General features: G+C 37.8%; 3 protein-coding genes across 4 annotated transcripts; 1 reads left to right on the top strand and 2 right to left on the bottom strand.

Annotated features, from left to right (window-relative positions):
- Positions 1-627: 627 nt before the first annotated feature.
- Positions 628-7993, top strand: LOC103323277 (pleiotropic drug resistance protein 3-like). Its single transcript, XM_008225262.3, is given in 25 exon segments — positions 628-1041; positions 1253-1376; positions 1456-1541; positions 1721-1805; positions 2026-2185; positions 2279-2355; positions 2438-2491; positions 2593-2683; positions 2778-3079; positions 3183-3284; positions 3287-3466; positions 3557-3870; positions 3988-4148; positions 4225-4328; positions 4412-4565; positions 4651-4794; positions 4911-4990; positions 5090-5422; positions 5611-5901; positions 5972-6055; positions 6133-6266; positions 6455-6682; positions 6890-7061; positions 7139-7393; positions 7490-7993. Coding segments are annotated over 25 exon segments (4290 nt in total). The 5' UTR covers positions 628-733; the 3' UTR covers positions 7757-7993.
- Positions 7994-9553: 1560 nt separating this feature from the next.
- Positions 9554-18042, bottom strand: LOC103323278 (pleiotropic drug resistance protein 3-like). Of its 2 annotated transcripts, XM_016791782.2 has the most exons (24): positions 16812-18036; positions 16498-16621; positions 16303-16388; positions 15906-15990; positions 15588-15747; positions 15417-15493; positions 15287-15340; positions 15116-15206; positions 14725-15026; positions 14359-14640; positions 13951-14264; positions 13490-13650; positions 13305-13408; positions 12939-13089; positions 12716-12850; positions 12522-12595; positions 12086-12418; positions 11702-11992; positions 11384-11467; positions 11124-11257; positions 10686-10913; positions 10197-10368; positions 9834-10088; positions 9554-9750 (listed from the first exon to the last, which is right to left on the bottom strand). In XM_016791782.2, the coding sequence occupies exons 1-24, from the start codon at positions 17201-17203 to the stop codon at positions 9730-9732; spliced, it is 4110 nt and encodes a 1369-aa protein (XP_016647268.2). In that variant the 5' UTR covers positions 17204-18036; the 3' UTR covers positions 9554-9729. The 2 variants fall into 2 exon arrangements, 1 of the variants encoding a protein (XP_016647268.2); XR_016124700.1 differs by lacking the exons at positions 9554-9750; positions 9834-10088; positions 10197-10368; positions 10686-10913 and having other exon boundaries at positions 11218-11257; positions 11583-11992; positions 16812-18042.
- Positions 18043-18372: 330 nt separating this feature from the next.
- On the bottom strand, positions 18373-20758 carry PPR2 (Tetratricopeptide repeat (TPR)-like superfamily protein). The gene is made up of 2 exons (XM_008225264.2): positions 20315-20758; positions 18373-19982 (listed from the first exon to the last, which is right to left on the bottom strand). Exons 1-2 carry the CDS (start codon positions 20750-20752, stop codon positions 18849-18851), a joined length of 1572 nt encoding a protein of 523 aa, XP_008223486.2. The 5' UTR covers positions 20753-20758; the 3' UTR covers positions 18373-18848.
- Between the last annotated feature and the right edge of the window lie 1676 nt (positions 20759-22434).

Here is a 22434-nt window from a genome sequence, read left to right as displayed (position 1 = left end):
GATCTCTGATGTTGATATGGAAAAGAAAAGAAAATTATGGGAAATGTTTACTGATTTCTGCAATAAATCAAGGCCGCGTGAACAGGGAGATGAATTTAAAATTTCAAGAATTAAACTAGCAAGTCTCTCTCAAAAATAAATAAATCAACTAACTAGCAAGGACAATCTTTATTGTTGGGACAACCTTTAAGTTGACTGTTAGTTTCAAGGTCTTTTTCCCATTAACTTTGCGTGGAATTTGATTACAGAAGAAAACTTGTACATACGAAGTGCAAAAGATGTTGTGAACATATCTCTTTGTGACCTCCCTCCACTGATGTAATGACAGTGGGGTACTGACCTCTATCTCAGTTGCAAAAAAGCAAGGATTATTCAGCAGGAAAAGAAAAGAAAAGAAAAGCTACTTGGGCACGTCAGTATTTTGACAAGGATTGAGCTTTTTGCTGGAAATGGACTGCCATTTCTACCAGTTCACATTACAAAAATATATGTGCAGTTGTTAGCCAACTTAAGAATGGTTTTGTCTTGCATGCGCTTATAGCACAAATGGTTAAAAGCATTTACCTCGGCTGCATCCTAACTCGTAAGTTTGATTTTCCCAATTCTCAATATCGCTTGTATAAAAAAAATGCTCTCTCATTTAGGATTGACTGTTTAAGTCAAGTAAAGGTTGACTAACACTAAGTTATAAATTGAAGGGGATGCTTAGAGCACAGAGCAGCATATTATTCAAATGGAGCTAACACCAGTTGAAAGAAATGTCCACTCAATCATAGGGGAGGAGGACGAGGAAGTTCAGCTGCAGTGGGCTGCAATTGAGAGACTGCCTACATTAAAACGCCTCAGAACCTCACTTTTTGATGTTGGTGGTGGTGGGAATGGAAGCGGTGGAAAAGACTCGAAAGACTATGCAGGGAAGAGGGTGGTTGATGTTACTAAGTTAGGAGCACATGAGAGGCATCTGTTCATTGAAAAACTCATAAGCCACATAGAGAATGATAATCTGAAACTTCTACAGAAACTGCGAGAAAGAATAGACCGGTATTTATGCTTTAAAGTTTTGTCTTATGGCTGTTTAAGTTTCAATTTTGTGGGAAAATATAGTTTCTAGATTTATTATCAGTTTCTCAATCATGCATCTAGTGTCTTTTAGTCTGCTCATTTCAATTATCTTCATTTTATGGTTGTGGCGGCTACACATTGTGCTGGCTGCTCATATGTGCATTTTAGCTAACAAGAAGTTTTCTTCTAGAGTGAATGTGAAACTGCCGACAGTGGAGGTGAGGTACAAGAACTTGTTTGTGGAAGCAGAGTGTGAGGTAGTCCAAGGAAAGCCGCTTCCGACGCTATGGAACTCTCTTCTAAGCTTGTTATCAGTAAGTATATGTTTTGAACTCACTCTAAGTGGAGATATCTTGTTCTTCTAAGCTTGATGAAGGTACGACATTTGAACAGGTGTTTACAAAGGCAATTTGGTTCAAATCTGTAGAAGCCAAGATAAGCATTCTAACAGATGTCAGTGGCATCATCAAACCATCAAGGTCTTGTATGCATGTTGAATTGCTAAGACTCTAGAACCCATTTTATCTTTTTGAATAATTATATTCCAAAATCAAGTAAGGAAATATTAAAATCTGAGAAACATATAATCAGTAGATCAAGCCATAGTTTCAAATTTTCAGTAAACAACTTTTTACTCATAAACATGGTTTAAATGCAGGCTTACTCTCCTTCTTGGTCCCCCAGGCTGTGGGAAAACCACCTTGTTACAAGCTCTTGCAGGAAAACAAGACAAATCTCTCAAGGTGAGCATTGCAAACAACCTTCTTTTTTTAAATAGTATTGATCAAGAAAAGACATGATTAGCAGTCAGATTAATGCAAGCCTATCCACATTAGACATGTAGGTCCTGAAGTCTTTTATATGTTAATATTCAAAAACTCAGTATATAATGGAGTGTATTAGTGAGTTAAACCATGTACAATCGTCATAAACTCAGACTTTTTTTTTTTTTTTTTACTTCAGGTTTCAGGGGAGATTTCTTATAATGGTCACAAGCTAGATGAGTTTGTCCCCCAGAAAACGTCAGCTTACATAAGCGAATACGACCTTCACATACCTGAGTTGACAGTGAGGGAAACAATCGACTTTTCTGCCCGCTGTCAGGGTGTTCAGAGTAGAGCTGGTGCATTCCTTATGCCTTTCTGCGTTTATTGTCATCAGGTTAATCGTGTACTTCTCGTGACATATGAAGTTCAATTTCGTTTTGGCTATGCAGATATAATGATGGAGGTCAGCAGAAGAGAAAAAGAAGCGGGAATAGTCCCTGATCCAGATATTGACACCTACATGAAGGTAGTTGTGAAATCTTATAACATTCCCTCTAGTGAATTTTAAAACGGTGTTAGAGGCTTAGAGGTTAACATAATACTTGCAGGCAATATCAGTTCGAGGACAAAAGAGAAATCTCCAAACCGATTACGTTTTGAAGGTAAATTTTCTCCCAGCAGTGTTGGCATTAAGTACTTGAAAAACAAACAATGTTTACTCACTTAGACATGCAAATTGAATTACTATATTTTGGTCTCTTAGATCCTCGGACTGGATACCTGTAGTGACACAATGGTTGGTGATGCATTAAGTAGAGGCATTTCAGGTGGCCAGAAGAAGAGGCTGACAACAGGTAGTAAATCTTGAAGTCAAGCTAAATTGAATTTCATTACTTCCCATGTATAAATATTTCAAGCATAACATTCCTTTTTCTGTTTAATTCTCAGGAGAGATGATTGTAGGTCCCACAAAAGCTCTATTTATGGATGAAATATCGACAGGATTAGACAGCTCTACAACATTTCAGATAGTTACCTATCTCCAGCAGTTGGTGCACATCACAGATGCAACTGCATTGGTATCACTTCTTCAACCAGCACCTGAGACCTTTGATCTGTTTGATGATGTAATATTAATGGGAGAGGGGAAGGTAGTTTACCATGGTCCTCGCAGCCACGCACTTCAGTTTTTTGAAGATTGCGGTTTCAAGTGCCCATCAAGAAAGGGTGCTGCAGATTTCCTTCAGGAGGTGCCAGAACATGCTTTATTTTCTCCTTTCTCCTTTTGGCAAAAACTCCATACCTAAGAAAAAAGCAGAATAATAACAATGATCTGTTTTCCACCATTTACAGGTAATCTCAAAGAAGGATCAAGCACAATACTGGAAGCATGATAACATTCCCTACAATCATGTTTCAGTGGATCAGTTATCACAACTTTTCAGAGCAAGTTACTTATGGGAAATAAGTTAGACGATGAGCTCTCAAAACCGTATGATAAATCGCAGTCCCATGACAGTGCCTTATCATTTACCACTTACTCTGTGAGCAAATGGGAGCTGTTCAAAGCTTGTATGGCCAGGGAGCTGCTTCTTATGAAACGAAATTCCTTTGTCTATGTATTCAAAACAGTGCAGGTTTATTGTCACTGATATCACTATTCAGGGTTTTACTTTTGCAGCTAAACTCCAAGACACTTACATATTTTCATTCTCCTTTTTCCACAGCTTATCATCATTGCATTTATTACAATGACAGTATTTATAAGGACTCAGATGGCTGTGAATTTGACAAGCGCAAATTTTTTGTTGGGCGCATTGTTTTATACACTCGTTCGACATATGACAAATGGCGTTGCAGAGCTGTCCTTGACTGTTACTAGACTTCCAGTAGTTTACAAGCAAAGAGGATTCTATTTGTACCCAGCATGGGCGTATTCTATTCCGGCCTCTATGCTGAAGGTTCCATTTTCATTCATGGATTCAGTGCTTTGGACTGCCACAACTTACTATGTTATTGGGTATAGCCCAGAAATAAAAAGGTAAGAGGCAGTTTATAGTCACACAACAGAACAAGAAATTTTAGACCAGTAAGATCACAATGCTTCACTGTTGCTTATGTTTGATAGAATTCCTTTGTTTTTCCCAATGCTTTTTAGGTTCTTCTGCCAGTTCCTTGTGCTATTTGCTCTGCATCAAGCATCAACATCCATGTGTCGTTTGGTTGCTGTAATTTTCCGAACTATGGTTGCTGCAACAACTTGTGGTACTTTTATCTTAGTGGTAATGTTTTTATGTGGAGGCTTCATTTTGCCACGACGTAAGTCCATTCATAGTTTTTTTTCCCTTTAAAATACATGCAATAATGACTAGGCTAATAAGGGGTGATTTTTCAGCCTCTCTACCTCCTTGGTTGAGGTGGGTATTCTGGTGTTCTCCTATGACTTATGGGGAAATAGGTACAGCTCTAAATGAATTCCTTGCTCCTCGCTGGCAAAAGGTACAAGGAAGATGATATAGTCTTTTAGTCCCTTGCCAAGTCACATAAATATGCTAACACCTTCAGTTAATTTTTATGGTTAGGTTTCAAAGGGAAACACAACCTTAGGGAATGAAGTTCTAACCAGTCATGGTCTGAACTTTGATGGCTCTTTCTATTGGATATCAGTAGGAGCATTATTCGGCTTCACAGTACTTTTCGATCTTGGATTTGCTTTAGCCTTAACTTACTTAAATCGTAAGTTCAATTTAATTGACGGATGATAATGTTTAGTATTACGAGACATTTTGTCAGTTTACTTCTAAACTCTTCCTAAATACAGCTCCAAAGATGTCTCGGGCTATTATTTCGGAAAAGAGGTTATCTCAACTTCAAGGGAAAGATGCTTGCAACACCAGTGCTCAGTCAGAGAATGTATCAACTCCAGCTGATCTTTACCAAAATGTGGGAGAAAAGTTAAAATTTGGTGAGATTAGATAGTTACTAACTAAATTAATTCTCAATTTCATATCTTACATTCGACACAATGAACGAGGACTATTAGTTACCAAATTATTAGAAGAATTGGTTGGTGTTATACAGGGAAGATGGCCCTGGCTCTGCCATTTGAACCACTGACAATGTCATTTAAGGATGTGCAGTATTATGTTGATACCCCTCCGGTAATCAAATCATACTTAATATTCACATAAAATTATCATTGGTTGTTGCCTTGAGGAAAACTGATTAGTTTTTATGTTAACTTCATTCCCTCTGCAAAGGAAATGAGAGAGCATGGTTTCAAGCAGAAAAAGATTCAGTTGCTTAAAGATATTACAGGAGCATTCAGACCTGGAATTCTTACAGCATTGATGGGTGTCAGTGGAGCTGGGAAAACAACTCTCATGGATGTTCTTTCTGGAAGGAAAACAGGAGGTACTATTGAAGGAGATATAAGAATAGGAGGGCACCCCAAGATCCAGAAGACATTTGCAAGAATATCAGGTTACTGTGAGCAGACTGATATACATTCTCCACATATCACAGTAGGAGAATCAGTTATGTACTCAGCTTGGTTGCGGTTGCCACCTGACACTGATCCAGACACAAAATCTGTAAGATATTCTCTCAACTTATCAACACATGTTCCTTGAGAATTTATTACAATGTATATAGGAAACAATTTGAGTTTGAGTTAGATTTCACAATATAAGATATAAAAAATTGTCACAGGGCCATTCCTTGGGTGTAACAGAGTTCAATGCACTGACCTCATAGTATACTTTTCTTATCTATTTCGCAGAGATTTGTGGAAGAAGTCATTGAAACGATTGAACTGGAGGATATAAAAGATTCTTTAGTTGGGATTCCTGGACAAAGTGGCCTATCCACTGAGCAGCGTAAAAGGCTAACAATTGCAGTGGAGCTTGTTTCCAATCCATCCATAATATTTATGGATGAACCTACATCAGGTTTAGACGCCAGAGCAGCTGCAATTGTCATGCGCGCAGTGAAGAACGTCGTTGACACAGGAAGGACAACTGTTTGCACGATTCACCAACCAAGCATTGATATCTTTGAGTCTTTTGATGAGGTAGCCTTCAGTCCTAAAATTAGACCAAATGATAGAAGCGTGTAACTAAGGAAGACATTGATTTTTGCAGTTAATTTTGATGAAAACCGGAGGACAGATCATCTATTCTGGAATATTAGGACATCAATCAAGTAAACTAATCGAATATTTCGAGGTATGCTCATAGTTTCAGCAGTGCATGCATATAGAGTTGCTGTGTATTACTAACTACAATATGCCACCATCCAACAGGGCATTCCTGGTGTACCAAAAATCAAAGATAATTACAATCCAGCAACATGGATGTTAGAAGTTACTTCTGCTTCAGTAGAGGAAGAACTTGGTTTAGATTTTGCCAGCATTTATAGAGAGTCTACTCAGTATAGGTGGGTGTGTATGTTATTACCATCACTTGAAATGCATACTTTATCAGAAGGCATCCCATGGGATTAATTTCTTTGTGGATTATGAATGTTGAAAGTAAACTAGTCCATCTGTTGAGCAAGTTAAACATGATCATCAGGTTTTTACTTCAGGTGTTAAATCAATCATAACATTATTTCATCTTTTGCAGGGACACAATTGAGCTGGTAAGACAGTTAATTGTGCCAAAGCCGGGTTCAAAGGACTTGTATTTTCCCACTCATTTTCCTCAAAATAGCTGGGTGCAGTTTAAGGCATGCCTTTGGAAACAACACTTGTCCTACTGGAGAAGTCCTGAATACAATCTAGCACGTTTCATGTTTATGATTGGTGCATCAGTGTTGTTTGGGATAATCTTTTGGCAGAAAGGGAAGGAAATGTAAGCCCCATTTTCTCCCTTCATATTTATACCCAGAAGTAACCATTCATATATTTCAGAAAAGAAAAAAGGAAAGAAAACCATTCATGTAAATCTGTCTATATTGATATCTGTTACTCATTAAAGGAATTAGATCTTTCATAATAAAAATCAAAAGCACAAGAACTTTGCTAACTTCTAAATCCTATGTTTTCCATTTTCCTGAAGAAATAATGAGCAGGATTTGTTGAACATACTTGGGTCCATGTACATTGCCGTAATATTCTTGGGCGTAACCAATTGCAACTTAGTTCTGCCTTATGTGGAAACTGAGCGCACTGTTTTGTACCGGGAACGATTTGCTGGGATGTACTCATCAAAGGCTTATTCGTTTGCGCAGGTTCGATATTAACAGAAAATTTTAACATCTCTTGATTTATACTGGATCAGCCTAACTATATATGTTTAATGTTGTAGGTGGCCGTGGAAATGCCATACACATTGTTGCAAGCAATTCTGTTTTTGATTATAACATACCCTACAATAGGGTATTATTGGTCAGCTACTAAGGTTTTTTGGTACTTTTATGCAACATTCTGGACATTTCTGTACTTTGTCTATCTTGGGATGCTGATTGCTTCTTTGAGCACAAACCTGGATGTTGCTTCCATTTTGGCAACTGCAGTCTACACCATATTGAATCTTTTCTCGGGCTTCCTCATGCCGGGACCAGTAAACGAATTCAACTCTTTCTTAATCTGATGCTGGAATTAACTGCAGTGACATGTACAGGGAAGCTGACCATTATGTTGTATATGTTTTATGCAGAAAATTCCTAAGTGGTGGGTTTGGTGCTATTGGATATGTCCTACATCATGGTCCCTAAATGGCCTCCTGACCTCACAATATGGAGACATGAACAAAGAGATATTGATTTTTGGGGAGCATAAAACAGTTGGTTCCTTCCTACAAGATTACTATGGTTTCCATCATGAAGGTTTAGCCCTTGTGGCTATTGTTCTCATTGCATTCCCAGTTGCTTATGCGTCTCTATTTGCCTATTGCATTGGGAAATTAAATTTTCAAAGAAGGTAGAAAGAAACCTGTTTTTACCAACACGGGTTGGTTCATTTGGTAAGGTCCCTGCATTGTGTGTGCCCTACTGTATTCGAGTCCCACTGCCAGCAGTTCCATGTTTGGTGGACAATCTATATATTCCTCTGTAAATCTAAAAAGATCTGAGGTTTGCTATGGCCCTGGGTGTGGGGGTAACCTCTCCCTTCCCTAAACTTTTATTTCATCAAAAGTAAAATAGAAACCTGTTTTTGTATATATGCCTGTCCTATCTTGGATTGTTGACGGTTGAAATGTATCACAAAAAAACTTGGTGCAAATTTTGTATTGGTAATTCAACTACAAGATGGTAATTAAAACCATCTGTGCTTGGTTAATTTCCACATTTGCATAATCTTTTTAATTTACATATCTGGGTTCTGATAAATTCTACTCTTTTAAGCTATTCAAAGTTAAAAGAGGTGAAATTTACAGACCCAGATGATGTTCTTGTGTTCATGCCCTAACAAGACAAAATGGAAGCAACCAGATATGTTAGATTTAAAAATTGCAGTCTTGGTAATTTCAAGGATTTTGACCCCAAGAATGTAGAACACGATGATATTGGGCCCAGCACAAAGGGTTTGGCCTCAAGACTTCAGTGAGTGGGCCCAACAGTATATATATCAACAACAGAAAAAAAAAAAACAACAACAACAACAAAGAACTGGCTAGGGCTGATTTTCGGACGGATCAGATTCGGATAGTCCAATTCCATTCCAAAAAAATTTGGAATGAAAATTCATTTTCAATTCTGTTTCAAAAAATTTCGAAAATTCAACATCCATTCCAATTCGAAAAACTCAGAATTTTCAGAATTTTTTTTTGGAACTCACATATATGAGAATCTTTTTTGCAAGTTTCAGAAAATTATTGAAAATTTTAAAGATGTCTAATGTTTGACAAGTTAAATTTGGCCCAAAATTGAAAAATCATATAGAAAAGCTCAAAGAACTTTTATATGCTATCACTTATATGTTGTTATCCTTCATGAAATAGCTCGTCTATGTCTAGGTCTAAATTCTTCTAATAATCTAGATTCCTTCATCTCAAAAAAGAAATCTTAAATTCCTTTACTTCTTACCTATTAATAAATAAACATATGCTTCTGGATATCTTCTACATCATGGTCCCTAAATGGCCTCTTGACTTCACAATATGGAGACATGAGCAAAGAGAGATTGATTTTTTGGGGAGCCTAAAACAGTTGGTTCCTTTCTACAAGATTACTATGGTTTCCATCATGATCGTTTATTCCTTGTGCCTATTTTTCTCACTGCTTTCCCAATTGCTTTTGCTTCACTGTTTGCCTATTGCATTCGGAAAATTAAATTTACAAAGAGGGTAGAAATGGTGGGTGGAGCTGTTCCTCAATTTTTCATATGCAGTAACAAATATGAACATGATCCCCCCTCCTTGACAGTCTTTATAGTTCTGTCCTTGTTTTCTAATCTTAGCAGTTCATGTCTTTCATGAAAAGATCTTAGCCGTTCAATCCTTGTCCATACCTGTCCTATATTTGACTGTAAAATCTAAATTTTGGAATGGTGATTCAAATGAGATAAGATTGAAGGAATTAGCTTTTTGAGAAGATACATCATACTTCATACATGTATCTATTAAATCCAGATACAGATTCTGAACGTTTACCTCCTCTGGAAGTTTAACTTTCCAATAAAGTAAGCAAAAAGAGAAGCAAACACAATGGGGAGGAGAATAAGAACAACAGCAACAAGGCCTAAAAGGTTGTAGTGAAACCCAAAGTAATCTTCTAAGAAGGCAGCAACAGTTTTAGTCTCCCCGAACGCCAGGATCTTGTTCTGTATATCTCCATACTGTGCTGTAAGCATTCCATTTAGTGCCCATGATGTAGGACATAAATAATACAACCAGAGCCACCACTTTGGGATTTTGCTGGATCAAGAAAAGAACAGGCTCAAGTTAGTTTTCCGCATTCAAGTATTTCTTCGCTGTGCCTAAAAGGACCATATCACCTACTTAGAAATGATTTTTTCCATTTAGAAGCATGAAGGTTAAACTTGATGATTCATAAACTTACTGGTCTTGGAATGACGAACCCAGAAAACAAATTCAGCATTGTGTAGGCAGATGATGCCACAATCGACGCCACCTGAACATTTGGTGTCAAGGAAACCAGTAGCATTCCTAGGTAATTGAAGCTTAGTAGTGTGCAGAACATGCCATAGAATGACCAAAATATCTTATAGGCAGACCAGTCGTAACCAATCATCGGGTATGTGATGACCACGTAAAGAACTGCTTGAATGAATGAGTAGGGAACCTCAACCAGCACCTACAAAATTAACTCTACTAGTTGGAAATTTCTTAAATTGAATGCATGAGATAATGGTCACAAATTTTTGATGAGTTCATCAAAAATTTATGTTGAAAATTGCAAAACCTGAGCAAATGAGTAGGCCCATGAAGAGAACATTCCTGCAAACTTTTCTCGATATAGAACAGTTCGCTCTGTGGCAACAAATGGTAGAACTGTTGAGCAGTTGTTTATGCCAAAGAAGATTGTTGCACAGAACATCGAACCAAATATATTGAAGATGTCTTGCTGGCTATCTCTGCAAAATAAAAATAAAATCATATGGTTAATAACTCTTCTTTAAATAAGAGATTACCAGCTCCAGCTATCATAGACATGCAAGGATTTAGTTTAGATATGAACAGCATTTTAAAGATACCCTTTCTCATCATATGAAAAGAAAAATAATGAGTGTCTTCAGAAGTAAAATAGAAGATAACACAAATTTGTGAGAATCATAAATGTTTAAATGAAACCATTCAACTTATTGCAGTGGATAACTGAAGCTTTTTCATTTGAAAAAAAAAATTCGGTTTAGTGGTTCATACGAACGCAAACAAAAAACTTCTGACTAACATTTTCTTTCCTTGATTCCAGAAGAGTATTCCAAACAGCAGAGATGAGCAAGACATAAAAATGATCCGTGTCAGATTATATGAAGGACTTCTCCAATAAGACAAGTTCTGTTTCCAGAAGCACGCTTTGAACTGCCCCCAACCATTCTGAGGAAAACGGGTAGGAAACTGCAAAACCTTTGAGCCAGGAGATGGTGAACTCAATTGCTTGACTAACCCCTTGTTCTTCCTACAGTCAGAAGAGCAAGCGTCACACGTTATATACTATAATATAAGTATACACAATCAATATAAGTATATGAAAAAATGTAGCCAATTTTAAGAATGAAACTCAACCCTAGCATGGCTAAAGGAACCCATAGGGTATGCAATGATGATAAAATACCCAGTTTCTTTCAACTTCATAAAGAAAAGGTAAGGGGAATCGTATTATGCTTACTCATTCAAGGCAGATTCCTTATAAATTTGTGAAAAATCTATACCAAGCTCAGCTTCTGCAGATTTTGAAGTGACTTCTAGCATCCATGTTGCTGGGTTATAATTGTCTTTCATTGAGGGCAACCCGGGGATACTCTAACCAAATGAAGGAAATTGGATCAGGACAAAGTAATTGTATGTTTTCCAGGGACAAGTTGTACGTTTGAAAAACAACGACAACAAAAATGACTAATGTAGTAAAACAGTTGTTCAACTACCTACCTCAAAGTACTCAATGACCCTGCTTGAGTTCTTCCCTAGTGGGCCACAATAGATTATGTGTCCTCCAGTTTTCATGAGAATCAACTGCAGTGATGGTAAGATGTGAATGATTGTTGTCAAAAGGAAATATAAGTTCCTTGAAGTGTCAACAATAATATATATGGATAAGAAAGGAATATAACTAATTTAAGCATTTTACTTTGTAAATTTTTTAAGGGATGTAAGCTGGTCAAGCACAATACTCCTGAGTTGAAATGGGAAGAAGTCACATTGAAACTTCTGAGATCATCCCATTTGAGGTTCTGACAAACACTTTACCTCATCAAATGCCTCAAAAATGTCAATACTTGGTTGGTGGATGGTACAAACAACCGTTCTTCCTGTTGCAGAAACATTTTTCACCGCTCTCATAACAATAGCAGCTGCCCGTGCATCTAAACCTGAAGTTGGTTCATCCATGAACATGATAGATGGATTGGCAACGAGTTCCACAGCTATGGTCAGTCGTTTGCGCTGCTCAGTTGATAAACCGCTAACCCCTGCCATGCCCACTAAGCAGTCTTTAATCCCATCAAGCTCAATAGTTTCAAGGACTTCATTTACAAATTCCTGGGGAAGGAAGAAAAATTTATGGTGCAATTTAATTTGGATGTTCAAATCCAGAACCATTGAAATAATCACGTTCTTGAAAAGATACCATACAGCTTTAGTATTTGAATCAATCTGAGAAGGGAGCCGCAGCCAAGCAGAGTACACTACTGATTCTTCCACAGTTATTTGTGGAGAATGTATGTCACTTTGCTCACAATAACCTGATATCCGAGCAAATGTATCTTGCACCTTTGGGTAACCACCAATTCTTATTTCCCCTTCAATGGTACCACCAGTTTTCCTTCCACAGAGAACATCCATGAGAGTTGTTTTCCCAGCCCCACTGACACCCATTAATGCTGTTAGTATACCTGGCCTGAAAGAACCTGTAATATCAGAAAGGAGCTGGAGCCTTTTTTCTGTGAAGCCCCGCTTTCTCATTTCCTACATCATAAAGATAGAAGAACTGACCATATTAGCTGGCATAGTTCACTCCTTGTATTTCAGAACTACTCAGAATCTAAAGAGAGAGGTTACCAAAGATTACCAAAGGGGTGTCAACATAGTATTGTACATCCTGAAATGCTACGGCTAGGGGCTCAAATGGCAAAACCATTCTTCCTGGAAAAACAAGAGAATAAAAAGAAGAACTGTTATTTATGTTAACAAAAAAGAACACACTGACCCCAATCTACTGTAGAATTAAATAAGTGAAAAGAGAAAAACTAAAATCACCCTCACCCTTCTTGGGTTCTGCAGAAGTTTTAGGTGCACTAATGGATTTCCCCTCTGTTGCTATATCAGTTTTGCTGTCTCTTTTTCCTTGTAGTTGACAGTACTTTTCGTAAGAAATTAGAGCCAGGGGCCTTCCCGGAGCTGAACATAAAACAAAAGCTGGGTTAGCAAAAGTATAAAATACGTCGTTGCTTAAAGTGGCCAAGTAATGGATAGAACACAAACTTACACTTAAAGAGTGTCAAAGCCAAGGTGAAACCAACATTGAATAGTACTGTGAATCCCAATAATGCACCAACTGATATCCAATAAAAATAGCCTTCAAAATTTAATCCACGGCTTTCCAGTACTTGTCGCCCAAGAGTTGTGTTTGCATAGACCTGTGAATATAAATAAAGAGCAAAGTCATTAGTGAATGAGGAAGAACTCCTTCAGGTTGCTAATAGGAACATGATTAGAATCACCCTCTGCATAATCTCACAAAGAAAGAAATAGAAGGAAGAAAAGCTCTCAAATCTATGGTAAGGAAACAGAATTCTAAATTTTCACTTTGTAATTGTACAATGAGAGCAATGAAGCAATAGCTCTATATCACCTGTTCCCATCGGGGTGCTTGGAATTCATTAACTGTCATTCCTATCTCCCCATAGGTCAAAGGAGAAACCCAAAATCCCCACTTCAACCAAGCTGGCATATAAGCTGCAACAAAACATATTTAAATATGACTAGAGAAGCAAAATTCATTAACATAAATATGGGAAAATCTTATGGAAATCTTACATTTTGGTATAACAAAGCCACCAAATAATAAAACAGACAATATTGCTGAACTACCAGCTGTCATAGAAGCACCCACGGTTTGGAAAAATGAAGCAATAAACCGAAACATGGATATTGATGTTAAGTGGACAGCAAAGAGTAGAAGGAACTGGCGAAAGAACCTGGCAAATACATTAGAAAAATGTAAGAACTACAGTGACATTCGAAATATCTAACAAGACTATTTCGAGAAAAGAGACAGAAGCACAGATTACCAATATGCATATTCTGCCATGCATTAGCTATAGATACCACTGAAGCATAATTCATGCAAGATCTCATACAATAAAGTCTTAGTTTAGATGGTAACAGCCACCTAGCTGAATGTTCTTCAGCATAGAAGAGCTTATTTACAGTCAAGCATGTAATACTCTATCACTTAACCATCTAGCTAAAAACTGAATTTTCAATCTGTGACTCACCTTCCAACCTCAGGGCTGTAACCAACAACATAGTATGTAAGAACTGTCCAAACAAAAGCCTCCAAGAATGAAAGTGGAACCTTTAGGATGGCAGCTGGGATTGCGTAAGCCCAAGCAGGATAAAAACACAACTCTTTCTGTTTGTAGAAAACCCCAATTCTTGAGACAGTCATTGACAATTCTGGGAAGCCATCAACAAGAAGTATGAGGAGTGCATAGAATAAAGAACCCATATAATAATTTGCGTGGACCATGTCAATAGCCATTCGAGTTCGGAGGAAAACTGTCATCGTTATTGAAGCAATTATGACTAGCTGCGGAAAGAAAGAATACAGTTATGACCAGATATAAAAAATGTTATAAACTGAAAACACTTAAAATAAGGGGGAAAAGAAATAAGGAAACTACCTGAATTGATTTGAAAACATAAATAAAAGAATTCCTTTTCATCAGAAGAAATTCCCTCCTTGTGCAAGATTTAAACAGTTCCCATTTAGGTAATGAGTATGTTCTAAAGGATAGAGCATCCTTGTGGCTCTGAGACTTATCAAATGGCTTTGAGAGCTCCTCATTTAGCTGCCAGCCAAGATGTCCATCCTCAAATTTTTTAATGAACTGATCAACAGAAATGTAACTGTAAGGTTGTTCTGCACAGTCCCAATACTGTGCTTGATCTTTTCTAGAGATAACCTGAAGCAAATCAAGATAAGAAAACGTTCAACACTAAAGATAATAGGACATCGATTGAGATATGAGTATGACAATAACACCTACCTCCTGAAGGAAGTCGGCAACACCTTTCCTTTCTGGGCACTTAAACCCACACTCCTCAAAAAAATTCAGAATTTCTGTTCTTGGCCCGTGAAACACAATCTTCCCTTCTGCCATTAAGAGGACATCATCAAAGAGATCAAATGTCTCTGGTGCAGGCTGAAGAAGCGAAATCAATGCAGTTGCATCTGTGATATGCACAAAATGCTGAAGACAAGACACAAGTTGGAAAGTGGTAGAACTATCTAAGCCATTAGATATTTCATCCATGAACAGAGCTTTTGCAGGTCCAACAATCATTTCCCCTGCATAATACAGAAATTATGGAGCATCATATCTGATTTGACTCGGGAAACTGAAATGCATGCAAATTTTACTGTTATGCCAACACTACCTGTAGTCAACCGTTTCTTTTGACCACCGGATATTCCTCTTCTTATGGGATCTCCTACCAACGTGTCAGCACAGATTTCCAGACCAAGTATCTGTAAGACATTGGATAGTGAACAAGAAGGCAACTTAAAACAAGCTGATTGAAAACACACTTCGTAGGGAATTAGAATACCTTAAGAATATAGTCAGTTTGAAGTGTATTTTTCAGTCCCTTAACAGATGTGGCCTGCAACAGACAATTTTCAATCACAGTTAGACCAATGAAATTCTGCAGAACACTGCGAACAAGGCATCTTAGGTACCTTCATGTAAGCATCTACATCAGGATCTGGAACTATTCCTGCCTGCTTTTCCCTTCTACTGACTTCCACCATAATCTCTATATGCACAAAAAACATAATGATAATACCAATATGATAAACGAGTTGTTAACAGTTTCAAACTGGCTAATTATTGCAGGCAAGAATGCATACCGGTTCGACTTCCTACACCTTGACAACATGCAGAGAAATCAATTGTTTCCCTTGCAGTGATCTCTGGAATATGCACATCATATTGGCTTACATAAGCTGAGGTTTTCTGAGGAACAAATTCTTCTAGTCTATAACCATTGTAACATATTTCGCCGGAAACCTATTAGAATAAAATAAATACTAAAAGAATTAGAAGCAGACCCTTTGGATATTGATGAAGCCTTTTGGTTTACCACTATTAACCAAAGCTTAAGGCACTCCCCCTCACAGGTGGGCTTTAACATCAGTTGGAAAAACAATTATTTACTTTTTACACACCTTGAGAGAATGGCTTAGCTTCCCTGAGAGTGCCATCAGTAATGTGGTTTTTCCACAACCTGGAGGGCCAAGCAATAAAGTCATCCTGCAATGAAGAGAGGCCAAAGTTGGTTAACTCTAAGTTGGTTACTTATTAATTTTCTAATATCCTTCTTAAAGTGTTCTAAAAATATATCAAAATTTCTGAAGAATTTGAAAGAAAGAAAAAAAATTATGTCTGCTCATTACTTTCCCATTTTCAAAATTTTAGAAGGTAAAGAACTCATTTTCGTCAAAGACATCTGCTAAACTCCATAAGGACAGAGAAACACTCATGTTTGATACAACAGATGGAATTCATTAAATTCTATAGCAGCCACAACTTTTTAAGTTAGAAACCAAGGTAAAAGAAACTAACCTTCCCGGCTTAATAATACCACTGACATCTTTGATGATGCTTATCTTGGCTTCACGCGTTTTTGAACCAGTCAGTTCTGTGATGCCCTGTCATAAAGAGAGCTCAAGTGACTAATTTAGAAATTGAGAATTTAGATTCAAAGTCGCCCATGCATAGCCAAAAAATAAGTTGGACATTATGAATTAAGATGCTTACCAAAACCAAACTCTTTAGAGTATTCCATAGAGTGGGTAGGGGCTTGCCATGAACTACCTTGCACTCTGCTTCCACACAAAGATTCTTATATCTCACTTCCACAGTAGGCAACTTTACACCGACTCTACAAGAGATGTGCAAAACGAATGTTAATATTTTACAGCAGCCCACTTTATGCACAATAATAAATTAGCCATATTTAATTTAGTTTCCTGTTTTATCCGTTATTTTCCATGTTTCTAGTAAAATTAGTGTGATTTGTGCTCAAAAGTAGATATCTACATAAACCCGAAAAGAAGAAGAAAAAACATTACTTGTCTATTCTTCGTCTAATCTTCTGCAACAATTGAAGATTGTCATTTTCAATGTGTTTGATAAGCTTCTCAATGAAAACACGTCTTTCTTGAGCTCCAAGCTTGGTAACATCAACCACCCGTATCTCTTTACCGTCTCCTTTTGTAGACGTGCCATCATATTCATCAAACAGAGCCCAAGTTATCCTCTCAAAAGTGGGCAGTCTCTCAACTGCGGCCCATTGTAAGTCATGTTCTTCATCACCACCAACATCATTGTCTCCAGCATTGACAGTGGTGGCGCTCCGAAAACTTGAGGCATGACTTCGAAATGAGGATCTTATACTCCTCCCAATCTCTGCCAGCTCTATACGGAAAGACTCTATTTCATCTGCCCCTGCCAACTGAGCCATTTTTAGATAGAACAAATGGATGAACCCAGACAGATCATATAAGTATCATGAAAAGCCTGAACATGATAGTCAATGAAGTAATGCAATGCGTCATGTTTTGCTGTGGCAAGGAAATGGCAACTGGATTTGAACCAATTGTTTATCACTGCAAAGACTTTATCTTCGGCAATGAAAGTGAACAGAATCAATTAACAATAGTTAAAACAATAAACAATACTTGAACACCGAACCAAAACCAAAACCAAAGCGGCATGGCTCATTCTGTTAAGTTATGCTCTATATATAATAAAAGATTCCTTTGACTTTCTTCCACCAGTTTAAGATAGCATATCTTTTCAGCGGAAAATATTCTTTTTTACCTTAACCATTAAGGCAATAAGAATGCAAGCAGCTCTTCCTCAGTTCTGGGACTGGGATTTGGAAGGAGAAAAATGGAAAAGCCAAGTGGGTCCCAGGTGGGTAATGACATCAAAGTCTCTGGTATGATTATCAGTTATCACATTACGACGTTACCTATCTGACTTTGTGTCGCAGGTTTTAGGTTATTGTTTGTTTAATGTACAGAAGAGAATACCGGAACGGCATTGTGCCTGCCACCATGAAAGGCCAACATTTACTAAGTTAGCGTGTGAGGATAGAAGTCTTCTCTCCTACTTAGCCCTTTTTGCCTGTGCCTTTACAAGTTTACATGTCGTGTGGTCATCTCATCTCATTTGACATACCAACATCTCGTGCAAGCCACTCTCAACTCAAACATGTTCTTGAGTGGAAAAATGTTTGGTTAACCGGCATACGTCAAATTCTAATTCTAATAAAAGTGTAGGACACACCACGGAAAAGTGGATCCTTCCATTTCCATGATAACTCAATAAAAGTTACCGGTATCAACTGTTTTCGAACAGGGAGGATTGTTTGAGGCGCCACTGCCACTGTTGCTCCATCTTGCGGGTGGTTTTATGATATAACGTCTTTCTGAACTTGAGCTTGCTTTAATATTTATGTTTATGACTATCGGTTGTCTGAGCATGTAATCAAAGATTGCCTTTACCAAATTCATTGTTTGCTGGACGTGCCAACATCAGTCTTAGCATGAATCTATAAGAGCATTCTACCAGTAATTAAAACAGCAACCCAGTACATAAAAGAAAAACACGGCAAAAAGAAAATAATTTCCAACAAACAACAAAAAAGATGTGTTTATAGACCACTCTGTTCCATAGACCACCTTCTATACTGTCCAGCTCCTGCTGGAGACAATATATATGAAATTGCATTAAAAACAAAAGTACTTCTCCTGTTGGCAGTTAGCACTCTTACAAATCTCCGTACAATTTGCATGCTATTTTGAGATGACCTCGAGTTTGCAGAAAGGCACTTATCAACTCTGTATATACAGTCATTTTCCAAAATATTTCACCCAGAGTATCAGAGATGTCTAAAACAATTCTTACAGTCCTCCACAAAATACATAAAGCCCGAGGAAGCAGCATTGTTAACATCCATCCCAGGATGGAAAATTTTGATTACCTGATCACTCGAAATTCAACAATAAGAGTCCAGTACTGCTGCATTAGAAGAACTGTGGGGATGCCCAATGTGAGATTAGGGGATTCTTGAAACATATTGTTGTTTTCAAATATCTCAATCAGACAACAGCATCAGACTCAATTCCTGAGGAGTTGTCATTTTGGTTAACATCAACACCAATCTCCTGCTCCAAGTAGTAGATCTTATCGTTCATACCTTCCTTACTATACGCCTCAACCATAAGAGAGTATGTTGTGGAATCCGGTGGACATTGCTTCTCTTTCATCCGCTTAAAAACTCTTTCCATCTCCATCAAATCCTCTGCCTTTGCACATGCAGCTATTACTGCATTATAAAATGTGGTATTCTCGGGTATCTCAAACTTTCCGGCCAACTGAACACTGCTAACCACCTTATGGAAGAGACCTGCATTGGCATATCCATTAATAAGGCAGCAGAACGTTTTGGTGTCTGCTTTCATACCCTCAGCACGCATCTGATCAAATGTGTACTCCATGTTTTTTGCATCTCCTACATCCGCGAAAGCCTCAATCACATTGTTGTATGTTGCTGTTGTCCATGGGAATTGAAGCTTGCGCATGTACTCCATCACAGTTGACATTTTATCATACAATTTCTTTTTCCCATAAGCACCAATCAGAATATTAAAAGTGCGAGTTTCTGGCTCAATCCCAAAATCACGGAATTTCTCATACCATCGCTCCATCATATCTATCTGACCCTTGTTGCCAAACACACTAAGGATAACATTCATTGTCCAGACATCAGGCTTGCAAGTTGCACCCTCCAGCATCCCTGACAACACTTTTTCCATCTGATCATACTTCCCAGCTTTACCATATCCACTCAACACTATGTTTTGGGTGACTGTGTTTGGAGTTATTAACCGTTCAGCCATTTCCTCATACAAGGACTCAACTAATTCGAATTTCAAAGCATCAATGCAAACCTTTATTAAGGTACTGTATGTAAAAACGTCAGGCTGGCAATGCGGGAGGGTCTTCATCTGGTTGAGAACAGAAAATGCCTCATCAATTAGATTGTTCCGACAATAAGCTGTAAGTAGGGCTGTGTAGAGTTCAAGAGTTGGTTCACAGCCTTCTTCAACCATTGCGTCGAAAAGCTGACGGGCACGATGGGGTTGGCCACATCTTCCAAGCAGACCAAGGAGTTTCATGTAAGTCCCTTCTTTTGGTTGATAAAAAGGTTGTTCTCTTAGCATGTCAAATACCTGAACGGTCAATACTAGCCAATTTTATCATCATTTTAAAACATGAACACCTAACTGTTGGTTAGTAAACATGGCTATGATACTGTAAGTCTGTATGATAACAGTCCTAATTCTAGTTTCCTTAAAGTCAAACATTCAGATATGAAAAAAGGAACTCAACTGGGTAAGCAAAGAGAGTAGCATTTTTTATTTATTTTTCAGCAATTTACTTTCACCAAACTGTAAACCCAAAAGGGAAAACAAATGAAAACTTTCTCCATTTTTGTTTGAGGCAAGGACCTAATGCTCAAAATAAAATGAACCCAGAAAGAGAAACATAGAGAAGGGCCAACCTCAAGAGCTTGAAGCCATTGCTTCTTGTCTATGGCGTCAGACAAGGCTTCAGTGACGGTGTTGGCCCAGGCCTTGGCGTTGTTCTTGCGGTCCAACTTCTTCTTCACATTTTTTAAGGGGGCCCTTCTGTAAGTCCCAGGAATCGATGTCTCTGAGAGACCTGGAAACTCACCTTGCTTCCAGTGCCTCTTTCTGGTCTCAGAAGACGAAGATGAAGTTGAACGAGTGCGTGTAGCGGGTGCTGCGAATGCGCAGTGTACTAGCTTAAAGTTTGAGTCATGGGCTCTGTGGATGGCTGTGGAGTTCTTGTTGAGAGGGAGAGGATGAGGAAGCAGAGAAGAAGAGAATGAGAGAGAGATTGAAGAAGCCATGGCTTTGCGAAATTTGAGAGTTGAAAAACAAGGGATACCAGTGAGTGAGTTCGGAAGCGAGGGCATGCAAAATGACCACTTTGTCCTTCGTTCCTTATCCTCTTATAATTGCACTTCAGATTTTTATTTCTTTTCTTTTTTTATTTGGTTTCAGCAAACTATAAACCCAAAAGGAAAAAGATGTAAAATTGTTCGTTAGTTTATTTTATAATAGAAGCGATAACTACTCTAAATTAACTATTTCGTGCAGTATAACCGGGCAGCTATACGTTTAAAATATTTGAATATGTTTAAGGGAGTTTCACTAAAACACCCAAAATAAAGGCTGAAATTATAAAAAAAAACCCAACACCCAAAACACTTTATAAACACACCCAAAACTCATCATTACACACACTCAAAACTCATTTATAAACACACCCGAAAAATATACAATTGTTGATTTTGGGGTTGATTTTAGGTGTGTTTCTATGTTTAAATAGTGTTTGGATTTTTTTATAAATACATGTCTAGGATTGGGTTTATTTAAAATATTTGAATATATTTAAAGAGTATAATCGCGCGGCTGTACTTTTTAAATAGGCTTAAGTGTTATAGTGCCCTTGAAACATTGATCAATTCTCACTAAACCCCTTTAAAGTTAATGTCACATCCCTGAATCGGCTCAGTAGTACGATATTATGTCGCTTTGGGCTCCTTCTCGCCCTCACGATTTTGTTTCGTGAACTCAAGAGCAACTTTCCAGAGGTCACCCATCCTGTGATTGCTCTAGCTTTAACTAGCTTAACAACGGAGTTCCCATGACTCTGAAGCCAGTGAGTTCCCAAAAGGCCTCGTGCTAGATGGAAGAGGGCATGTACATATAAGGCACATCACCCCCTCTCCGATGGTCGATGTGGGATGTTACAGTTAAAGTAACCCACTTTACTTCCTTGATCGATGTTTTGTATCTCACTTTGCTCCTCACTGTCAAGTCTATTAAAAATTCTGTTAAAAATGTTGACGTGGCACTAATGAGACCCATTATTTTCCTAAACTAACTGCCATGTATGAAGGAAAAATAAATAATAAATAAAAATTATCTTTTAAAAAACCTAATTTAACTATTAAAATACAAATAATACTTTAAAACCAAAAAATCCCCAATTCCCCTCCTCCAACCCCATTATCCATTCCCAGTCGACATCACCACAACCACACTCGACTCAAACCCTCCTCTCTCCTCCTCTCCTATAGGAGAAAAACTTGCCTGGCACGGGGATGCCAGGTAAGCTTTCCACGTCAATATCCCCATCCAATTATATCCTAACAGTTGGTGATCAATTTCACACTTAATTAAAAAAAAATTTCACCTCTGTTCCATTTAGTGCATCCCCCAACTCAAACCCGCCGCTTGCTTCTCTTCCCACCATTAACTCTCTCTCATATATCCCTCTCTTCTCCTACAAGTTGCAGGCTGTATGATAACACGATCCTAAATTAATAGTTAATTATTCAAATATTCAAATCAAAGACAATTTTATCTTGATAATATTTTAATGGGTTTAAAGTTGACTTTTTGTTCATGAAAGAATTTGGGGATTTGAGTAGTATCGTTGGGTAGAGCGCAGCGATATGAGTTCGTAAATACGTAGTGGACTCGAATCGGAATTTTAACGAAGAGGTTACGATCAACGGAAGTGTAGTGGCACAACCGTAAATATTTCAAAGTTATAATTTTAAAGGGGATAACTCAGTTTCTCTCTCCA

The sequence above is a fragment of the Prunus mume genome, linkage group LG2 (assembly GCF_029339155.1).
Source record: "Prunus mume cultivar Tortuosa linkage group LG2, ASM2933915v1, whole genome shotgun sequence".
Taxonomy (NCBI): domain Eukaryota; kingdom Viridiplantae; phylum Streptophyta; class Magnoliopsida; order Rosales; family Rosaceae; genus Prunus; species Prunus mume.
Note: the sequence above shows the minus strand (reverse complement) of the source record. Positions and strands in the feature narration are given on the sequence as shown.

Bases quoted from the DNA above. Each gene is read 5' to 3' on its own strand.
- LOC103323278 (XM_016791782.2), bottom strand. From the start codon at position 17,203: ATGGCTCAGTTGGCAGGGGCAGATGAAATAGAGTCTTTCCGTATAGAG. The intron at 14,641-14,724 runs GTAGGTGTTATT...GATTTGCTTCAG, and splicing joins TTGCCGACTTCCTTCAGGAG to GTTATCTCTAGAAAAGATCA. The intron at 10,089-10,196 runs GTTTTGCAATTT...TTAATTTTGTAG, and splicing joins GGGCCTACTCATTTGCTCAG to GTGCTGGTTGAGGTTCCCTA.
- PPR2 (XM_008225264.2), bottom strand. From the start codon at position 20,752: ATGCCCTCGCTTCCGAACTCACTCACTGGTATCCCTTGTTTTTCAACT. The intron at 19,983-20,314 runs GTTGGCCCTTCT...TTGACCGTTCAG, and splicing joins AATGGCTTCAAGCTCTTGAG to GTATTTGACATGCTAAGAGA.